Source organism: Debaryomyces hansenii, assembly GCF_000006445.2.
Source record: "Debaryomyces hansenii CBS767 chromosome C complete sequence".
NCBI lineage: Eukaryota > Fungi > Ascomycota > Pichiomycetes > Serinales > Debaryomycetaceae > Debaryomyces > Debaryomyces hansenii.
The window spans coordinates 126,971-148,329 of record NC_006045.2 but is presented as its reverse complement, the minus strand read 5'-3'; the positions used below and the strand labels follow the sequence as shown (position 1 = coordinate 148,329).

The 21,359-nt window shown below is 37.2% G+C and overlaps 12 protein-coding genes across 12 annotated transcripts; 9 read left to right on the top strand and 3 right to left on the bottom strand. All coding sequences in view use genetic code 12, as the record gives it.

The window, feature by feature from the left end:
* Positions 1 to 1,606: 1,606 nt before the first annotated feature.
* Positions 1,607 to 2,365, top strand: DEHA2C01518g (DEHA2C01518p; the record flags this gene model as incomplete). Its single annotated transcript, XM_457748.1, has 1 exon — positions 1,607 to 2,365. One exon carries the CDS (start codon positions 1,607 to 1,609, stop codon positions 2,363 to 2,365), a length of 759 nt encoding a protein of 252 aa, XP_457748.1.
* A 121-nt stretch (positions 2,366 to 2,486) lies between these two features.
* On the bottom strand, positions 2,487 to 4,619 carry DEHA2C01496g (DEHA2C01496p; the record flags this gene model as incomplete). Its single annotated transcript, XM_457747.1, has 1 exon — positions 2,487 to 4,619. The coding sequence occupies one exon, from the start codon at positions 4,617 to 4,619 to the stop codon at positions 2,487 to 2,489; it is 2,133 nt and encodes a 710-aa protein (XP_457747.2).
* Positions 4,620 to 4,756: 137 nt separating this feature from the next.
* DEHA2C01474g (DEHA2C01474p) lies at positions 4,757 to 5,374 on the top strand (the record flags this gene model as incomplete). Its single annotated transcript, XM_457746.1, has 1 exon — positions 4,757 to 5,374. The coding sequence occupies one exon, from the start codon at positions 4,757 to 4,759 to the stop codon at positions 5,372 to 5,374; it is 618 nt and encodes a 205-aa protein (XP_457746.2).
* A 226-nt stretch (positions 5,375 to 5,600) lies between these two features.
* Positions 5,601 to 6,290, top strand: DEHA2C01452g (DEHA2C01452p; the record flags this gene model as incomplete). The annotated part of the gene is made up of 1 exon (XM_457745.1): positions 5,601 to 6,290. The coding sequence occupies one exon, from the start codon at positions 5,601 to 5,603 to the stop codon at positions 6,288 to 6,290; it is 690 nt and encodes a 229-aa protein (XP_457745.1).
* A 1,166-nt stretch (positions 6,291 to 7,456) lies between these two features.
* DEHA2C01430g (DEHA2C01430p) lies at positions 7,457 to 8,752 on the top strand (the record flags this gene model as incomplete). Its single annotated transcript, XM_457744.1, has 1 exon — positions 7,457 to 8,752. The coding sequence occupies one exon, from the start codon at positions 7,457 to 7,459 to the stop codon at positions 8,750 to 8,752; it is 1,296 nt and encodes a 431-aa protein (XP_457744.1).
* A 555-nt stretch (positions 8,753 to 9,307) lies between these two features.
* Positions 9,308 to 11,713, top strand: DEHA2C01408g (DEHA2C01408p; the record flags this gene model as incomplete). The annotated part of the gene is made up of 1 exon (XM_457743.1): positions 9,308 to 11,713. One exon carries the CDS (start codon positions 9,308 to 9,310, stop codon positions 11,711 to 11,713), a length of 2,406 nt encoding a protein of 801 aa, XP_457743.2.
* A 159-nt stretch (positions 11,714 to 11,872) lies between these two features.
* Positions 11,873 to 12,778, top strand: DEHA2C01386g (DEHA2C01386p; the record flags this gene model as incomplete). The annotated part of the gene is made up of 1 exon (XM_457742.1): positions 11,873 to 12,778. The coding sequence occupies one exon, from the start codon at positions 11,873 to 11,875 to the stop codon at positions 12,776 to 12,778; it is 906 nt and encodes a 301-aa protein (XP_457742.2).
* Positions 12,779 to 13,036: 258 nt separating this feature from the next.
* DEHA2C01364g (DEHA2C01364p) lies at positions 13,037 to 13,843 on the bottom strand (the record flags this gene model as incomplete). The annotated part of the gene is made up of 1 exon (XM_457741.1): positions 13,037 to 13,843. One exon carries the CDS (start codon positions 13,841 to 13,843, stop codon positions 13,037 to 13,039), a length of 807 nt encoding a protein of 268 aa, XP_457741.2.
* Positions 13,844 to 15,704: 1,861 nt separating this feature from the next.
* Positions 15,705 to 17,192, top strand: DEHA2C01342g (DEHA2C01342p; the record flags this gene model as incomplete). The annotated part of the gene is made up of 1 exon (XM_457740.1): positions 15,705 to 17,192. One exon carries the CDS (start codon positions 15,705 to 15,707, stop codon positions 17,190 to 17,192), a length of 1,488 nt encoding a protein of 495 aa, XP_457740.1.
* Positions 17,193 to 17,510: 318 nt separating this feature from the next.
* Positions 17,511 to 17,684, bottom strand: DEHA2C01320g (DEHA2C01320p; the record flags this gene model as incomplete). The annotated part of the gene is made up of 1 exon (XM_457739.1): positions 17,511 to 17,684. The coding sequence occupies one exon, from the start codon at positions 17,682 to 17,684 to the stop codon at positions 17,511 to 17,513; it is 174 nt and encodes a 57-aa protein (XP_457739.1).
* A 598-nt stretch (positions 17,685 to 18,282) lies between these two features.
* On the top strand, positions 18,283 to 19,770 carry DEHA2C01298g (DEHA2C01298p; the record flags this gene model as incomplete). Its single annotated transcript, XM_457737.1, has 1 exon — positions 18,283 to 19,770. The coding sequence occupies one exon, from the start codon at positions 18,283 to 18,285 to the stop codon at positions 19,768 to 19,770; it is 1,488 nt and encodes a 495-aa protein (XP_457737.1).
* Positions 19,771 to 19,996: 226 nt separating this feature from the next.
* Positions 19,997 to 21,214, top strand: DEHA2C01276g (DEHA2C01276p; the record flags this gene model as incomplete). Its single annotated transcript, XM_457736.1, has 1 exon — positions 19,997 to 21,214. One exon carries the CDS (start codon positions 19,997 to 19,999, stop codon positions 21,212 to 21,214), a length of 1,218 nt encoding a protein of 405 aa, XP_457736.2.
* Positions 21,215 to 21,359: the final 145 nt, after the last annotated feature.

The window sequence follows — 21,359 nt, the reverse complement described above, 5'->3', positions numbered from 1 at the left end:
TTTGATAATCAGAAACTAACACTCTATCGGTACCACATAGGAAGGCCTGGTACAAATATTTCCGTAGCACTAGCGCACATACCACCCCTCGGGACCACTCTGTTTAATTCTCAAAAACGGGCGGAGCTTTCATCTTTCTTAACATCCTAGTACTCGACAGTTTATGCTTGTAATCTTTTGTAGCTGCTTTCAATTCTCCAAATCCTTGCGGTAAACAATAACTTTCTGTTTTATAATCACCCAACCCAAAATATATATGAGGGAATTCATACAGCGAAGCCAGCTTATTTGTCAGGTAGTGAATTGTGTCGGGCTTAAACAGTAAATTCTTCTCATTAGTAAAAGATGGCTTCACAGTCAATGATCCTCCAAATACATGGTGTCGACCGCAAATGGACTGGTAAAGAGTTTCAACTGGCGCCAGTATTCGCCCATTGAAGTATCTTTGAATCCATTCCTCGTTTTTTGATTCTGCTACTGGATAAGCATACATATGAGACGAAAATATGTCACAAATATCCGATTCTCTGATAGCGGTATCTAGCGGTGCAAGAAAGTTAATCTTGAATTCATTACTATTAATCTCTCGAAATTCAGCCGCTACCATCGCATTGGTGATATAATAAAGTGCTGGCAAGTCCGGCGTACTTCCAACCGAAACCGATGCTGAAAACTTATCAATTATACGTTTTGGAGCAGGTAATACCTTGTGTTCGTTTAAATCTCTGATTTTCAAAAGCGGTGTCCAAATAGACCCTTGCATTTTGTTCTTCATCGTCTAGAAGTTCAATAAATAAAGATTTATATATGTGGATACATCGATTATCAGGGTCATCATAGAAGATCTCATTACTATTCTTCCCTGAAAAGTACATTGATGCCATCGTTAATAGTACTTTATTCTTCTAATTAGTTGCTTCAATGTGGCCAACAAATAGCTAACATTATAATTTTATATGGTAGTTAAATTGCTTGCGCTACCGACATCAATTTGCAGCAATGCGAATACCCTACCAAACATATTCTTATTAATTTGAATACCCAACTCATCTACGTTTCCAGGAGTTACCTTTACACCTGAAGTAATAGTACATCCTCCATGCTTTCCATTCTCTTGTTTGAATATTGACCCTTGAAGATAAGCTTTCCATCTATTAATCTCAATTTTAACTCAAGCTATATCTTAATTTTCTACCGCTCACAAAGATATACGATTATGATGCTTGTCTACGTCTAAGAATACATTTTTCACTCCATAATTCCGGCATAATACGTTACACAAGCCGTACTTCATAAAACAGATATTAAAGGACACGCAAGCTTTATTTTCATGATTTCCACGTACTATTAATAGTCAAAAAACTCTGTCTACAGCCTCAAATCTTCTTACTCAACTAATTATAAGACAAAATCATCAAGACACAGTCTATCAATGTGATGTTTCCCCTTACAGAAGCATTGTATGTCGATTCTGATACTATTATACGCGGAAATGAAAATTTTGTGCCACGCGTTAAAAGCGCCAGCTCATATAAATATTGGACATATTTACGTTTTTTTTTCATTACTTCTTGCTCTTTGATTCAAAATCAATATAATTACAAATATGTCATTTGCTCACAAGGAAAGCCCAAAAACTTTAGTCTTATTCGATGTTGACGGTACTTTAACCCCAGCAAGATTAGGTGTCTCTGATGAAATGTTGAAGACCTTAAAAAAATTGCGTGAAAAGGTCGTTATTGGTTTCGTCGGTGGTTCAGATTTAGCTAAACAAGTCGAACAATTAGGACCAACTGTCTTGAATGACTTCGATTACTGTTTCTCCGAAAATGGATTAACTGCTTACAAGTTAGGTAAAGAATTGGCATCTCAGTCCTTTATCGGTTGGATTGGTGAAGAAAAGTACAATAAATTAGTCAAGTTTATTTTAAGATACTTATCGGATATTGATATTCCAGTTAGAAGAGGTACTTTTATTGAATTCAGAGCTGGTATGATCAACGTTTCCCCAGTCGGTAGAAACGCTTCAACTGCTGAAAGACTCCAGTTCGAAAATTACGACAAAGAACACAACATCAGATCTAAGATGGTCAATGCTTTGAAGGAAAACTTCGCCGACTACGGTTTAACTTACTCTATTGGTGGTCAAATTTCCTTTGATGTTTTCCCAACTGGTTGGGATAAGACCTACTGTTTACAACACGTTGAAGATGAAGGTTTCGAGAAGATTCACTTCTTTGGTGACAAGTCTTACGAAGGTGGTAACGATTACGAAATTTACAACGATAGCAGAACTATCGGTCACGCTGTTCAAAACCCTGAGGAGACCATGAAGATTTTAAACGAAGAATTTGGCTTGAATTAAGCGCGCCGTTTGACTGGTTGATTTTTGATTGTTTCTTTGTAATTTTAATAGAATATTCGTAATACATTTGTCGTTAATAAATATATGGCATGTTGTTTATTCACAGGATATTTTCAATGTACTATTTACGTTTGTAGAAAATGGCGGAAGAATCATCGCCGGCAAAAATCACTTGTTCAATTGATGTTCCATTAGCTAATTTTACTCCATCCAATAGTTGCAACCTATTAGTTGTGGTGTCATTTACTTTTCGGACTAATTTCCTCTGTACTTTCTTATCATTTTTGGTCAATTCAGCATTATTGAAATCCTCTGGTTCAATTAATTTTGGAAGTCTGACAGGTTTACTGCTTTTTGCAACTTTACCGTTACCAAATTGGCCAAATTCATTATCTCCAAATGTAAGGACATCTTTATAATCACCTATATTGTTCAATGTAACGAAACCGTGGTTATTACCGATACTCACATCCTTAATGCCAATATTAACAACCTTCCCTGCAAATTCATTATATTCGCTCAAGTTATTGAGCGATTTAACAATCTGTGGTTGAGGACAAACATGCATGAACCTACTTGAGCCTAACTGTCCCTTTAAGCCGTTACCAAAACTTATTAATACATGCTGATTTTCAGCTTCATTTGTCTCATCACTATATTTCAACTTAACATACGATGATTCATCGGCAGCATAAACATTCTCGACATTCCAGTTATGGGTATCAAGTTTACCTGGTAAAGTGTTCTTCGTGAAAGAAAAGAAGTCCGCAGTAGTGAATACTTTCTTTGGGACAGGTTGGAAATCAGTCTTATAACTAATTTCAGATCCACATTCACCAAATGTATTTTTACCCCATGACCATACATTACCCTCAGTATCGACAACTATATTGTGAAATTTACCTGCAGCAATACTGTCAAAGCTTCTTGGCCTGATGGATTTGGCACCATCTTTATTCGTAAGAATTTCATTATTTAATAACTTTAATTCAAATGCCTGGTTGTTAGGAATTTGATCAAAATTCTCACCAAATGGAGATAATGCTGGTAATCCAAACTGTCCGTAGTTCATAAAATTACTTGGGTCCAACGCTGTATTGGCGACGAATAATCTTCCTTCACTTGAAAGCATTAATATATGACTTTGTCCAGCTGCAATATCCTTAATTGATTCATTTCTGCTCAAAAAACCTTGTTTCGAGCCATCCTTTAAAAAACATACTTTGTTGAAAGGTTTCGTTGACGAAATTCCCAAAAGATTCCTAGATTTCAAGCGATCAAACCCAGACACAGACTTATCCAATCTTGGAGTATAAATAACTTCACCATTTTTCGTCAATAAATATACCATATCATTGGAAATTTGACACTTCGTTACTTTTGATCCTAATTTCGTTAATACCGGTTCTTTTAAGCCTTTATGGTATTGATAAAATTCGCCTTTTTCATTGATTACCGCTAAATAGTCCTGGAATATTTGTACATCCTTTATTAGCATACCATCAAAGAATTTGAATCTAAATGGCAATTTCTGGCTGTTATGGGAACCAAAGACATACAACCCCGAAACTTCATTCAGCTTCTCAAGATTGGCGATTATTTCATTGCTCAATTCACGGATCAATTTATTTGTCAAATAGTCAATTGTTTTCTTATTTTTCGATGGATCATCCAAACTTGTGATCTTAGAATCATCAACGCTATAATTGAAGTTATACATGACTTTATTTTTGAGGTATTCGTAGTTCATGACTATTTGATGGATAGAAACAATCCCCATGAGTGCCAATGCCCCTAAACCGATCCCCTTGAATCTTTCAATAAACTCATAACGAGCTTGTTCCTTCTTGCCCCGTTGATGGAATTCCTTATGAATCAAATTCTGCTGGTGCTTGTATTCCGCTGACCCAGGCTTCAAATTAATTAATCTTGGATCATTTTCAATTATTGAGTTAATGTCATTTTCATCCAATTGATTGTATCTAGATTGGGAAATCTTTTCGTGTAAATCCGACGAGTCAGAATGCATATCTGAAGTGAAATGCTTCTGGTTTTGGTTGTCAAGTTCATCTAAACTGCTAAAATTATGTCCAAATCGATAATCCTTCTTCTGCTTCTTGAAATCTTCGATCGACTTATATTTGTCATCTGAATAGAATCTTAAAACGTTTAAACGATTGATACTAGCCCCAGTACCACGTAGTTCTGTAAACCGGCATAACTGCTTCGAAATCCTTAGATTATGTCTAATCATGACTATCACCTTATTCTTCCATATAATGTTTTTCAATATAAGGAATTATTTTTTTGTGTTACAAAATCATCATGACATCTAATCAATAAAGAAAGTGATAGAATAAACAAATAGAAATCACAGTACATTTAAGTATCATGATTGTTAAACCATATTCTATAAGGCCGATTGTGGGTCCCGTTCAATTACTTGGTAGACGGAATTTAATGTCTATAACTAAGTTTGATACTAAGAAATTTGTGCAAACATTACAGCTGAAAGGTGGATTTTCAGAACAGCAAGCAGAAACAGCTGTCAATATAGTAAATAAAGCAATTAATGACGGGATATATTCCATAACTAGGAATCTTGTTACTAAAGAAACATTATCGTCTACTGCGTATCAGCAGAAGGTGGACTTTGCGAAGTTGAAAGGTGAATTACAAACTATGGATAAGTCTGAATTCAGTAACCTTAAGAAGGAACAGGAGAATTTAAGGACTGATTTAACAAACTTGAAGAATAGGTTGAAGGAGGATATAACGAAAAGCCAAGCAGGTGTCAGATTAGACTTGAACTTGGAAAAGGGTAGAATAAGAGAGGAAAGTTCTATTCATGAACTGAAAATTGAAGATACCTACACGCGTATTGACGAAGAAATCTCCAATATGCAAATGCAGATCAAGTCTGTGAAAACCCAGGTTATGCAATGGTTGATTGGTGTTTCGTCTGGTACGTTTGCTCTTATGTTAGCATTTGTTAGATTTTTTGGTTAACTGTTTATACGATAATGTTACGACAATTTTTGGAAGTTAGTGTAGTTTCTTAGAAGACATGGCAATGTATATAATCTCTTATATCGAGATGTATAGCCGTAACAGCTAAACCTGATAACAGGCATAAAGTAAGATATTGCTATTTTGTGTAACAAAAAAATCGAATATCAACATAACTATAGCAAACACGTCCATTAATACATCAAGTACCATACATATAATAACGATGAATTCATTATATAATCATGGGATTAAGCAAACCCAATTGATAACAAAGGATTTGTCGTCTTTTGAAAAAAGTTTGTCCACCTCCCCACTATCATTACAAGGATCCATAACTACGTCATTAACAGCATTCAAGAAAACCATAAGAGAGTATAATGATTTAGTAGCACAGAATAAAAAAGATGAAAGTAACGCAAAGCATGAGGCAAGATTAGCAAAATTCAATCAAGACTTACAAGATTTCACTTCTAAATTCGACTCATTAAAGAAGCAAAGAGATCAGGCACTCCAAGAAACAAACAAACAAGAATTATTAGGACGTCGGCATACTACTCAACGACAACAATACGGTGAAAATCCGTATGACACCGGTCCAACTCAGCAACAACAGCAACAGCAAATGTCTTACCAAGAAGGCTTATATAAGGAAAAAACATCATTGGCTAGGGGTACTCAGCAATTGGATCACATTTTGGACATGGGACAACAGGCATTCGAAGATATCGTCGAACAGAATGAAACATTAAGAAGGCTTCAAAGTAAGTTTGAAGATGGACTCGTAACATTAGGTGTCAGTCAGGGAACTATTCGTACTATCGAAAAACGAGCTAAGCAAGACAAATGGCTTTTCTGGGCCGCATTTGTTTTCACGCTCGTATGCTTCTGGTACATCCTTAAAATATTTCGTTAGATACTGAATTCTGGAACAATTACTTATTCGAATACCCCCATTACCTCTACAATTGGACTCGGGCATACATAATTCGCATTCACCATATGCCACTCCCAAAGAATTACATTACAGCCTCTGGATTAACTACTAATATACTCTATTATATATATATAAGGTATGAGTATTTGCTTAAACCTATAAATAAATATAACTGTGTATATTTTTATTTTACTATACAAGGCCCCGTAAGACATCTATTTCACAATAACTTTTTGAGCTCTGTGTCTCATCATCGGCTAGCTAAATGTCCGAACAATTATATTGATAAAAATGTGAGATATACACCTACTCCTCCCTTGTATTATCATATGTGCCTTATACTCGTAAAAGGAGCATTCTTTTGTTTTTTACAATATGGCTCTGAGAAAACCCGTATCACAAGATCCTTGGTCCTTGATCCTTAAACTAATGGCTTCAGCGGCATACAACCACCCCCTTTTATCGGCACTAACGAAGCTTGATTTCCTAGACAGCCTGTGACATTCTTCCGTAAACTTAAATTTAAATTAGGCTGATTAACATTTGGCTCCAAAAAAATACCTAATTGAGGAATTACATAGAGGCTTCGTTAAGGCCCCACTTTCTTTCGTTATTTACAATTTTCGCATGTTGTTCTTCTATGGTATACGAGTATCATTTGCAATGCTCATGCCGAGTAGCTTCGACTGTTAGACGGGGTAGTTCACAATCTTCGGTGTATGAAATATATAATTGCCTAATTAGGTAATGTAAGTGGAAAACTGATTTTCCTAAAAAGGATTCAAATCGAACCGATCGCCTAATTAGGAAAAGACAATATATTGAATTATTGCAACAATTTCAAGATGCATTGCAATCGTAGTCATCACAAGTGATGGGATTGTTGGAATATATAATGACAATAAAATCGAATAAAATTGAATCGTGGAATTTGAAACATTCTAAAAAAAACAAATTCTGATTTGAAAATTTCGCTTGTTCAATAGGTGCAAAGAAGCGGTTTCGTATATTCGAAGACATAACTATCAACAAATATTGAAAAAAGTGATCAGTGAATCATCACTTCTTTATAATATTTTATTTGGCAATAGCTTTATTAGTACCAATTTCATACCATAGCTCTACCGGGGTTCTAGTCATAAGAGATGAAATTTTCGCAATCGGTCTTACTTTCATTGATAGGCAGTATAGCCACTGCTTCAGCTGCTGACTCCAACAATTTGCGTGCTGAAAAAAGAATGGTCCAGTATGTAACCAAGATTACTACGGTCCAGATTCCATTGGCAGATTATTTAGCAGGTAAACAGACTACTCAACAAGCTGTCACTACACAAGCCGCAACAACTGCTGCTGCTATTGCTGCGAATACTCAATCTAAAAGCAGAGGAGGTTTGCTTGGATTCTTAGAAGGTTTATTTGATAATGGCGATAGCCAATCCCCCACCACCACATCAGCAAATAATGGTGGTGGTTCATTCGGAAGTCCAAGTACTACTTCGATAGGAACTAATACTTTATCTACCGCAACATCTTCACAAGATGCTCCATTATTTCCAATCTATACAGCATCAAGTTCGTCTGATATTACATCCCCCAGCTCGAGTTCTGGCTCGGATTCGGACGGATCGTTCGCAAACAACATAGCTGCTGCGAAAGGTGCTAAAGGTATTACTTATTCGCCATATACCAAAAGCGGATCTTGTAAGACCGCTAGTGAGGTTAAAAGTGATATTGCAAAGTTGTCAAGTTTCTCACTAATCAGATTATACAGTACTGACTGTGATGGAGTTGAAAATATATTAGCATCGATGACCTCGTCGCAAGAGTTGTTCTTAGGAATTTACGAAATTGATACCAATACCATTACCAGCGGATTAAAAGCCATCAAAAGTGCAGTCGAGTCCTCTTCTCGTGGGTGGTCTGCAGTCCATACCATTTCTATTGGTAACGAAAGAGTAAATGACGGAAAATCCACGGTGTCTGATCTTGAAACTGCTATTAATACTGCCAAAACTTGGTTATCAGCCAATGCTTCACAATACAGTGGGTATGTGGTGACTGTTGACACATTAGTTGCAACTGTCAACAATCCTGGATTGTGCAAGATTTCTGACTATCTTGCCGTTAACGCACATCCATACTGGGATGGTGGTGTTGTACCTTCTAACTCGGGTTCGTGGTTATCACAACAAATCTCTAATTTGGAGAGTGCTTGTGGTTCGTCCGACATTTTAATCACCGAGACTGGCTGGCCAACACAAGGTGATACATATGGTTCTTGTGTCCCTTCTATTCCTAATCAGCTTGCTGCTATCAAGAGTATTATGAGCAAGTTCTCAGATCAAGTATTCATGTTCACTATGTATAATGACTACTGGAAAGACCCAGGTTCCTCTAATGTTGAACAACATTGGGGAATCTTTGGTAATCCTTCCGCATAGATGAGATATAGATTTTTCTTGGTGGTCCTTTCAATTCTTATTTGTTTAATTAATCTTTAAACTTATACCATAAATATGCATATATTTAATTTCTATGATATCTGGAATATGAAGTTGCAAAATGTAGTTTTTTTATTTATTTATTTTACTTTCAATATATCAGTAGCCATGCATGAATATTTGCTTTTCATACTCTTGTTGAAACATAATTGTTGGTATGATTATTGTAATTTAGATATTAAAACAAATTTTGCAAAAAACCAATAAAAAGCTATTTTACAGTAATTTTTTATGACACACTATGTAATTAAAAAACCCTAGAGTACAATATGTAAATTTCTATCTTCCCCTACGTCTATACTTACCAAATGCTGGATTTCAGTCTATTATTCCTGTTCACATCTTCCTGAAATATTGTTAGACCTAGTTATAGTGATCAGTTATATACAGTATTTTCGGAAACATTTTTTAAGTCGATCGCGAACGCTTAAACACCGCAAGCTAGATATCAACAAATAACCAAATATATCTTTAGCATTTGATAGACTAAAGGCCATGTCAAGTGAAAAAGAAAGGAAAAAGTTGGCGAATAAGCTCCAACCATTATATGATGGGATATATTCGTTGAAAGATTCCCAAGGAAGGGAAATTTCAGAGACATTTCAAAGATTACCTTTGCGTACTGGTACCGATTATTATAAAGTCATTAAGGTTCCAGTGTCATTACACGGTGTCGGAAGATATATTAAGAAATATGTATATCGAACAGCGCAAGAATTTGTTACACAGCTAGTTCAAATAACGTGGAATGCTAGGTTATATAACGTGAGAACTTCGTTAATATATGACCACGCATTAATCTTAAACCAATATATCTTGGATAAGATTATCCCAAGGTTATCTAATGATAAATCTATTAGCGATCATAATATGATTTATTATCCGGATTTAGGACCTTTGCCTGAAGATGATGGGTCTATTCCGAATATGGGAGCATCGTACAAACCCAACACTCAATATCCAGAAGAGGACGAAGATGGTGACGATGACGAGGAAGAAGAAGATGAAGAATATACCGAATATGGTTCGGGTGGTCAATCGTCTTTGAAGAGCTCGATTTATGCTCAGCCAAACGATCACCATTACCACGCGTTATTAGCTAACAATGCGTTGACCAATAAATTGCAGATGGGAGACCAATCACCATCACCATTTCAATCACCTCAAGCTTCCAGACCTTTGGAATCGGGGATCAGGAGAGGGCGTCCACCTATAATCGATAAGCCTTATGAAACGCGTATTAAGTTGATCTTAAAGCACTTTAAGAAATTGCGCCATCCTAATGACCCAAACCATCCATTATCGATTCATTTTGACAGATTACCTGATCCAAAGACCAACTCAAACTATTACCAGGTTATCAAACAGCCAATCAGTTTGAATGAAATTAGAACAAAAGTTAGAACCAGGAAATATCATAACGTTGATGAATTTATTAGCGATTTAAATTTAATGTTTCAAAACACTAAATTTTATTTCTCCAATGACCAGTTATCTCCAACATTCCAAGATTGCCTTCTTTTTGAATCGGAAGCAAATAACGTTATAAATTACGAATTACTGAGGCCTGAGAAGGATTTGTTGATTGCAAGCACACCTGGGGGTGATGGTATCATTAGAATACCATTAGATTCAATTGATATTAATGGGTATAGCTATAAAATTGGTGATTGGGTTCTTATTGATAATCCGAGCGATCCTAATAAGCCAACGGTTGGTCAGATCTTCCGTTTATGGTCCACCGAGGATGGAACAAAATATACTAACGTTTGTTGGTATTATCGTCCAGAACAAACTTGTCATAGATATGATAGATTATTTTTTATGAACGAAGTTTGTAAGACTGGACAATACCGTGACCATTTAGCTTCTGAGATTGTTGGGCCATGTTATGTCATTTTCTTAACACGTTATCAGAAGGGTGATTTACCTGAAGGTGTGATTCCAGAAGGATGTCCATGGTTTATTTGTGAATTTAGATATAATGAAAATTCTCATGTTTTTAACCGTATTAGAACTTGGAAGGCATGTTTACCTGATGAAATAAGAGATAAGCCTGAACAACCATTAATTCCATTAAATGAACCACGTAAATTAATTAAGTTTGAATCTCCAATTAAAAATTTGCTACCAAATGGTGTTGATACTACAATGGCGATTCCTGATGCGACACCTGGTCCAAACCCAAATACACCACCTATTGTCGGTCTGGTTTATTTAAGAGAACCGATTGAAGATGATGAATTAGGTCAATATTCTACCAGTCCCAACGTTATTTCTAGTCCTGAAAATGATGAACACATGTCTAATCGTAAGGCCTATATTTTTACACCAATCCTGCAAATGAAAATGGCTAATTCCTTCCCAGCAAGCTACAGTGGCAATAACAGTGGCATAAGCACTCCGATCCAATATAATTCTAATATTATTGCTAGCAATTTACAAGAATCAGATCTAGATAAGTCTTATACTTCCAGCGTCAATAGATACAGACAGCTTCTTCAGCAACAACAGCAACAGCTCCAGCAAAATCAGCATGATAAAGCTGTAAATAGAGTTGAGTCTAGAAGAGGGTTTACACCCACTGCTTCGACCATTCCTCTTACGACTCAACACACAGGACCATCTTACCATACTTCCACTTCAACATATTCGAATTTGATAACAGGAGGTATTGTTTCATACTCTCTTGTCGATGAAGGGAATAAATTATCTAGAGTTAGTGATGCGTTAAACATCAAAAGAAGAAAGTTGGAAGCAATGGAAGAAGTAGCTGGAAATGAAATTGTGTGGTATAGAGCACCTCCAGTCGCCGTTTCCAACAGAATTCTCAGTAACGATATAACCGATTTAGGTCATTCGGCACAGTATATTGCTTGGAAATTAAAACAAGAACATTAGTGTATATTTAAATAGTTTGTATAAATAATTGATTTCAATAGTTAAATTATTATTGAGCCCTCGCGCATACTGATTAACGATAAAGTTCAAAAATATTATCTCGACCTTATCATCTTATCCTTCGTAAGATAGATTCATGCATGCATTATATTGACTGTTATGAGTAAGCAATTAATCGAATTTCAAGACCATTTGATGAAGTCCAAGCGAATAGTGGCATTGGTGGGAGCTGGATTGTCTGTATCTTCCGGTTTGCCTACATTCAGAGGATCACAAGGGCTTTGGAAAAATTTCAATATGATTGATTTAGCAACACCAGATGCATTTTATATAGATCCAGGATTGGTATGGCAGTTTTACTCTTGGAGGAGAATTAATGCATCGAAAGCCAAGCCGAATAAAGGACATTTAGCATTAGCAAAATTATCAAAATTGAGCAATATAGAATTTATGACAATAACCCAGAATGTGGATGGACTACTGATACGAGCTGGACACCCTAAGGAAAAATTGCATGAGATACATGGATCATTATTTGATTTGCGATGTACCAGCTTCATGTGTAATTATGTTGATCATGACAATTTCAAGAACCCATTAACTAAAGCATTGGCTGACACAGAATTCGAATACGATAAAAGTGGCAGAAAGAGAAAAATAATTGACGAAACAGAGGTAAATAAGTTATCACCCCAGTTTGCACCAGTCAAACAAATACCAGAAGAAGAATTACCCCAATGCCCTGTATGTGAAGACGGGTCATTATTACGACCTGGGGTAGTGTGGTTTGGAGAGTCTTTGCCACTCCAAACGATTGATAAGATAGATAACTTTATAGAGCTGGATAAGATAGACTTAATTTTAGTAATAGGGACCAGCGGTACGGTATATCCAGCCAATAGTTATGTTGATAGAATTAAATTAAAAGGAGGGAAAGTTGCAATATTCAACACTGATATCGAATCAGAGATTTTAAATGGCGAAGAGAAGGATACTTGGGGGTTCCAAGGCGATGCTGCAGAATTACTACCAATAGCATTAAAGCCATTAATTGGTGATTTATAGACTAGACATATGAACTGCCAGAATGAATGAAAGCTAATTTGGACGAGGATATAGCATATGTATAGAATATACAGTTACAATACAGGGTTAAATTAAATGTACTCTATTTAATATAATAAGTAGAAGTGAAATATTAAGCAAGCTCATTAAGATCATGATATATAATAATACAAATGATTATTGATATACATAAATAATAGTACAGAAATAAATTACTCGGATATGATCAAGGAAAAATGTCACCAGCCATAGTTCTACTCAATCAAAGGGATAATAGTCATTAAAATTTAGCTTATCATCGACGCTAAACATATCTGAATTCTCCTGCGACAAGAAATAATCAAAGTTGAAGTCGTCGAATTCATTGTCATTTAAAGATAAAATGGAATTAAATGATGATAAGGATGCATCAGAACTGGATGGGTCTGGATGCCCATCCTCATAAACCAGGAGTTGCATATCTGATTGAGTAGAAACCTTACGCTTTTTATGAGATATATTTGTAGCATCTGGAAAATCGCCCAATTCAGGCGTATTGCCAAAGTTGAAATTAAATGAAGACACCGTAGGAATAGAGGGCATTGACTTTATTCCCCGGGTGTTGGAAGGTTTGTAGAAAGGATTACCAACATAACTGTTGAAGGATGCAACATCTGAAGCACATTTGCTGTTAGCATGGCATTTTGGCGAGGTTGGATAAGAGATATGCTTGGGCTTCGCAATCGTATCAATTGACTCGATTGTAACCGAAGGCTTCAATGGAGGTCTCATTTTGGATACCTTACCAAAAGGCTTGGATGCTACTCTACTAGTAGGTGATATACTTTGCTGAGAATTATCTAGCAACTCAAAGGCTCTGGTTCGGTCCGCCTCAAATCTGTTCGTATGCTTATCAAGTAAAGGGGATGATAACGCAATATCCTTCCTAGTACTAGAAACCGATTTTGCTCTTTGCTTTCTAGAACTATTGGTACAATCATGGTACTTATTCAAGACCTGATTGTATGCTTTCATATACTGAATATCGAACTCTTCAAGTGAATCTTCAACATTGAATATATTCATATCTATTACAGCACGATCTTTTTGTATAATAAAAAATAACCAAGTACTGACACTATTTCAGATAGCTCCAAATGTCCAATACAAAAGATATCCTTGCTTGTTAAAAAGCATATATATATAAGTGAGTATCGAGATTTATCTCTCTGACTAATGTAATAGCAGATTGTTAGAACAACCTTTCGTCTATTGAAAAGGAAATATTACCTAATTCGCAGCTATTGTTCAACGTTCAATTATCTCAAACGGTTAGATAAACGTACAATAGTATTCATATGAAAATGTATCTACAGCCATATATATAATAGAACAATAAAAAAGGAATTAAATATTCTTATGACCACCGCAGTATTTGTATCACACTATGATGCAAATCGTACAATTAAGAAGGGTTAACTGTGGGTTAATTGATGGTGGGAATGAACCTTATATCTATCTTTCACAATTGAATCGCAAGTGGCTCCCTTGTCATACTATTGTCATACATATATCAGGTCTGATCTTTGACATTACGTGAAGTGGCTATCTCATTTCCTACTCCACGTCCACTAAAATATATTCTACATGCACGATCACCAAGCACGTTTGATTGAGTTTCCCGTGTTATACGCAACGCAATGTGAAACTACTGTAAGACACAGTTTCCAATACGGCCTACGTGTTATAGTTTACCAATAAAAACTCTGCTAGTATTTAGTCTTTTGTGTACCGCATCATCTATTGTTCACAATCACAAAATAAGCTTTACAGGGATAACACTGTTATGAGATTGCAGCATAAAAGGGTGATGCCTTTCGATAACGAATATTTTCTTGTGCTAAAATATGCTGATAATATAGTATCCCCTCCTGCGATCTAGTTTCTCTCCGTACAAGGACCAGAGGTCTAGGTGTAAATAGCTGAAAACGTAATGTAGATCTACGGTGGTCAGAGATGGCCTGGGCCCGTAGAGATGTAGAAATGAAGTGCGCGTTTTTTATCATAGCAATGAACAAATAGGGCCGTACGGATTATCGTAAGTTGCAGGAACTGAGACAAAGATCGGGTTTCAATATGTTTAAATTGCTGGTATCGAACCTTTCGTGTTTATGTTACCCGTGCCAAGTGCAACCTCGCAATGCCTATTATTAGTCTGAAGTCTTCAAGCCCTATTAACCTCAGACAAAAGGCAGAGACCCCATATCATGCCTCGTGACACATGATGATCATAGTCGCAGACTGCAACAGCATATATTCTTGTCTCTAAAGTTGCAAGCACAGATTATTATGAGCATGTAATTTAAAATTGATTCAAGAGGGTCTATAGTGACGGGCCGGTTGTGATTGTTTACAATTTGCAGCTATAGGTAAAAATCTAAGTTGCGGCAGTCATCAAACCTCGAATATCTGCTTCCCTACTTAAGCTTTAACTTACGGGCTTACGGCTTTATAGAAAATAGTTTATATTTGGCCACTGTGAAGGTTGCAAAGGACCCCTACATGCTGGGTATGATCTCCATGTTTATCACTACGATTTTGCACCCCGAATAGTATTCCATAAACGGCATCCCGGACTTGCTGCGGTCATGGTAATGGCTTCTTGCCACGAAACAAGCGTGGGAATAAAATGATGAAGTTCAGAGTCTCGTTCGCCACCATTTCTCACTTGTAGAAGCATCATGAAGTTTACAACCCCATTCTACTGACCCATCCGTGTGTTCCCAGTGGTCTGGACGGAGTCAAAATGGGTGGCCCGGGACTAGCAGGGAGGGTCGTGCGACGGACCAACTTCGGACCAACATCAACCATAAAATCATTTTTAAAGACCTTATAGGCCAATAAGCTTCAACATTTCTAGTAGATTCATATATCAAATAGAAACAATATGTTAAGAAGTTCCAGTAGTTTCAGAGGTCTCAACAACAAGGCGATTAAAATTGCCCAATTTGTTAGACATGCTTCCACGCAAGAATTCGATGTCGTCGTAATTGGTGGTGGTCCAGGTGGTTACGTTTCGGCTATCAAGAGTGCCCAATTAAACTTGAAGACCGCATGTATAGAAAAAAGAGGTTCTTTAGGTGGTACTTGTTTGAATGTTGGTTGTATTCCATCCAAGTCTTTATTGAACAACTCCCAATTATTCCATCAAATTCAACATGACTCTAAGCACAGAGGTATTGAAATTTCAGGGGATGTTTCCATCAACATCGACACCTTGCAAGCTGCTAAGGACAAGGCTGTCAAGGGTTTAACCGGTGGTGTTGAAATGTTACTTAAGAAGAACGGTGTTACTTACTTCAAGGGTGAGGGTTCATTTATTGATGAAAACAATGTCAACGTGAAGCCAATCGACGGTTCTGAAGACATTCAAATCAGTGCTAAGAACATTGTTGTAGCCACTGGTTCTGAGCCAACTCCATTCCCAGGTATCGAAATTGACGAAGAAAGAATTGTTTCTTCCACTGGTGCCTTGGCCTTGAAGGAAGTCCCAAAGAAGATGTCTATCATCGGTGGTGGTATCATTGGTTTAGAAATGGCTTCTGTGTGGTCCAGATTAGGTTCTGAAGTCACCGTCATCGAATTCCAAAACGCCATTGGTGCTGGTATGGATGGTGAAGTCGCCAAACAAATTCAAAAGTTATTGGGCAAGCAAGGATTGAAATTCAAGTTAGGCACAAAGGTCACTAAGGGTGTTAGAGATGGTGAAACCGTCAAGATCGAAGTTGAAGATGTCAAGTCCGGAAAGAAGGAAGACTTAGATGCTGATGTCTTATTAGTCGCTATTGGTAGAAGACCATTTACCAACGGATTAAACTTCGACAAGATTGGCTTAGAAGCTGATGACAAGGGAAGATTGGTCATTGACAACCAATTCAGAACCAAGCATGAACATATCAGAGTTATTGGTGATGTTACCTACGGTCCTATGTTAGCCCACAAGGCTGAAGAAGAAGGTATCGCTGCTGCCGAATACATCAAGAACGGCCACGGTCACGTCAACTACGCCAACATTCCTTCTGTTATGTATTCTCACCCAGAAGTTGCTTGGGTTGGTGCCAACGAAGAACAATTGAAGGAACAAGGAATCAAATACAAGATCGGTAAGTTCCCATTCATTGCCAACTCTAGAGCTAAGACCAACTTGGACACCGATGGTTTCGTCAAGTTCATTGCTGATGCCGAAACCCAACGTGTCTTGGGTGTCCACATCATCGGTAGTAACGCCGGTGAAATGATCGCTGAAGCCGGTTTAGCCTTAGAATACGGTGCTTCTACCGAAGACATCGCCAGAACCTGTCATGCTCACCCAACCTTATCCGAAGCATTCAAGGAAGCTGCTTTAGCTACTTTTGACAAGCCAATTAACTTCTAAGCCCCGTCACGATGCTTAGAATTTTTTTATCCTAAAAATTAATCTTTTTATAAATTTTTCGTTCCTGCGAGATCTCGATCTCGAGGGCCTACAATATACAATATTTGATAGCTCGTTGTAAATCAATAAAAATACATTACTCTGTAGAATCTATACATGTGGAAACAGGTGTAGCACCAATTACAACCTAGCCAGTCATTCGAGTTTCCAGCAGATTACCGAGATAAAAGCATCGCAACCATCACGAAAATTTGTTTTCGCAACATTCACCGACCAAACCTCACTCGCTCCCTTCTTTCTTTTTCGCTCTTCAACTCCTCAATACTTCAATATCACGTACAACGCGTGGATAATACCTGGAATATAACCCAAAATCGTCAAAACGATATTTATCCAGAACGACGAGGCACATCCTCTTTCAAGGAACACTCCCAATGGAGGCAAGATGATTGCAATGATGATCTTGAAGATATCTGAACATGTAAAAGCCATATTTCTAGTGTAGTTGTCTCTGTGTTATATCAATTCGATTATGCTGATCCAGTAGCAATCAAATAACAATTCAAATATAAAGTATTTCAGTAGTATCAATTAAAAGTAACTATTATATGAACTCAATTGAATCTGAATGTATTTATAAATTTGATTTCTACTTCTGCATCGGGATTTTCTACGTTTTTATATTGTTTGGCTCGCATTGCTCTTATTGCTTGTTGCTCGTTGTTCATTGCTCACAAGCATCACCGGACGATGCGTTACTCAGCCGTACTCATTTTTGGCTGTACCTGATCATTCCATCTGGCAACCTTGCTACAAATGTCATGTTTTTTGCATACTTTATTCGGGTACCGAATTTACTTAGTCCGGTACACCGAACGTATGACCCACCATAGTTAACTTGGGAACACCGTTGCGATGTTGCACGATTTGCAGGTTTTGGTGAAAAATTCGAAAATCGGTGAAAGTTACACAAAAGCGTTGAAAATGATTCACAACTAATTAATACCAGAAATATACAGCGAAGGCATCGACAAATAGTCCGGTTAGAGCACATAGAGCACACGCAGGATATATATAAGAGTCAATAAATATGTCAGACTTACAGTTGCAGATATTGAAGTCAGTTAATGAGCATGATGGGATAGAAAGTACGTTGGAAGTCCCGGAATTTGCAAAAATCGATGCTAATACGCTCCACTCGAACTTGACGTCGCTCTGGGCGAAGGAAATGATCAATTTCAAGAAAATCGAGACGGACAAGTGGATTTTGACCAAGGAAGCGGAGGAGTTTCTTGGGGCCGGTTCGCATGAAATGAGGTTGTTGGAAGAAGTGATGAAGTCGCTCGATGGGTTGAAGATTTCGGACGTTAATGCCAAATTGGGGCAGGTTGGAAAGTTGGGCCAGGGTAAGGCGTTCAAGAACGGGTGGATTGGAAAGAACGACGATAAATTGGTGTCTAAGGTGGACAAGTTGCCGGAAGACACTGCTGTGAGCCAGTTAAAGACTATTAAGGAAACCGGTACGTTGGACGACAAGAAAGAGTTAACCGAGTTGAAGAAGAGAAAGTTGGTCACATTGACCAAGATTGTTGGTTTCAACGTCACCAAGGCTGCCAAGTTCGGGTTGGAGATTGTGACGATGGAAACCGATATCACCTCGGACATGATCACCAGTGGGAAGTGGAAGGATGCGCAATTCAAGCCATACAACTTCAACTCTGAAGGGGTATACCCACACTCTGGTGCGCTCCATCCATTGATGAAGGTCAAGGAAGAATTTAGACAGATTTTCTTCTCAATGGGTTTCACCGAAATGCCATCGAACCAATATGTCGAGACTGGGTTCTGGAACTTCGATACGTTGTTCGTTCCTCAACAACACCCTGCTCGTGACTTGCAGGACACTTTCTACTTGAAAGATCCAGTTAAGGCCGGTAAGCCTGACGACATGGAATACTGGGAAAATATTAGACAAGTGCATGAAGAAGGTAAATTCGGATCCATTGGTTACAGATACCCATGGAGAGAAGAAGAATCGTTAAGAATGGTCTTAAGAACTCACACCACTGCTATTTCGGCCGCTATGTTGCATAAATTAGCCAAAGATCCAAAGCCAACAAGATTATTCTCCATCGACAGAGTTTTCCGTAACGAAGCCGTCGATGCCACCCATTTGGCAGAATTCCATCAAGTCGAAGGTGTCATGGCCGGTTACGACATCACTTTAGGTGATTTAATTGGTTTCATGGAAGACTTCTTTGCCAAGATGGGTGTTAATGGTTTAAGATTTAAAGCTGCATACAATCCATATACCGAACCTTCATTGGAAATCTTCGCCTACCACAAGGGTTTGGGTAAATGGGTTGAAATTGGTAACTCGGGTATGTTCAGACCAGAAATGTTAGAACCAATGGGCTTACCAAAGAATTTGAGAGTTTTAGGTTGGGGTTTGTCTTTAGAGAGACCTACCATGATTAAGTACGGTGTTTCTAATATTAGGGAATTAGTAGGTCATAAGGTTTCCTTAGATTTTGTCGAAACTAATCCAGCTGCTAGATTAGATGAAGATTTGGTTTAACTTAATTTTGCACATATTTTAAATAGATGTAACTCTATTAGTGGGTTATGTATTCTCTTGACTAGTACATTCATAATATAAATAATTTGTATAATTAGTACATTTGGTATACTGAAGAAATGATAGAGCTATAAATTGGTTACTACACAAAATTCAACCGCGAGGAATATGAATGAAATCGATATTTTAGTGATATATTAAGCCATACATCCACCTATAACTAACTATGTCTGATATAAAGGTGGAAAAGGAAGAGGATATACCGGTCAATGATGATTCGGTAAATTTGGAGCTGCAAGAAGACAAGAATACCGAGGTGGATGGTGAGCATGAATATGAACATGAACATGAAGGAAAGTCGGCTTCTAAGAATACAAATGACGATACCAATACCAGCGGTAATACCAATAATAGTAAGAAGAAAAAGAATAACAATATGTTTGTTTGTAAATGGGTTGATTGTAAGAAGAGAAACTATCCTACGCTCACGTCGTTAGTTACGCATCTAAGTTCCACTCATTTAGCTCACATAGCACATTTGAGTCCAAATACACCAATTCGATATACTTGCCATTGGGAAGGCTGCTCGCGATATGCAATGGAACAACCTTCGAGGTTTGCGTTAATTTCCCACTGTCGTACACACACGGGTGAAAAGCCATATTTTTGTCCGATTCCAGAATGTGAAAAGCATTTCACACGTTCAGATGCTTTGGCAAAACATGTAAAGGGGGTCCACGACTTGCATCTGGCCCGAGATGCGTTGGCGTTGATTAAAGAAAGAATCAAGAAAGAAAAGATGGCGCCAATAGCCTCCGATAACGATGATTTTGACGAATATGAATATTTATCGGTGATCGACCAAGATTACGACTTAAGAAACCCATGGTGGTTCAACAAGAACTTTGTTAATACCCTTGCGAATAAGGATAATAGTATTAGCGCCTTTTATGATCAACCATTCAATACGCAACAATATAAATTGGCTAGTGACAGGTATCATGCGTACTTAGAAAATAATGATGATGAAATAATACCTTCTATTGAAGAAAATGAGTATTTGGATTATATGTCACAATATGACGATGAGCTTCAAAAAGTAGCCAAATCAATAAGTTCTAGCTATACTGCGCCAGAAGATGATGGCAGTATGGATTTCGCAAATACCGAAGAACTTGAAGATTTGAAAAAAATTCATAACAATTTAAAGACGCAGCTTGCTACTGCGACAAAGATCAATAAAACTGTGAGTAAACAATTATCCACGTCGGTTAAAGAAAAAAGAAGATTATGGTTAATGAACCAAATTCTACTTGATGGAAACGTAGTTATTGGGTTACCAGAAAAAGCCGACACCGGAATTAATGATGAAGATACTAAAAAGGTCGTATTAGATAAATATGACGAAGAATTATTATCTGAATCGGTTAAGACATTACATTAGATGTATATAAATGAATATATTCACGATTATTGTTAACACTATGTAGAGTCTGGACTTGCATATAAATTATATTTTCAAAAAAAAAATTCCTTTATAAACCTCATCTCTTTTATATAGTGAAAGGAATAAGAAGCAAAGAATAATA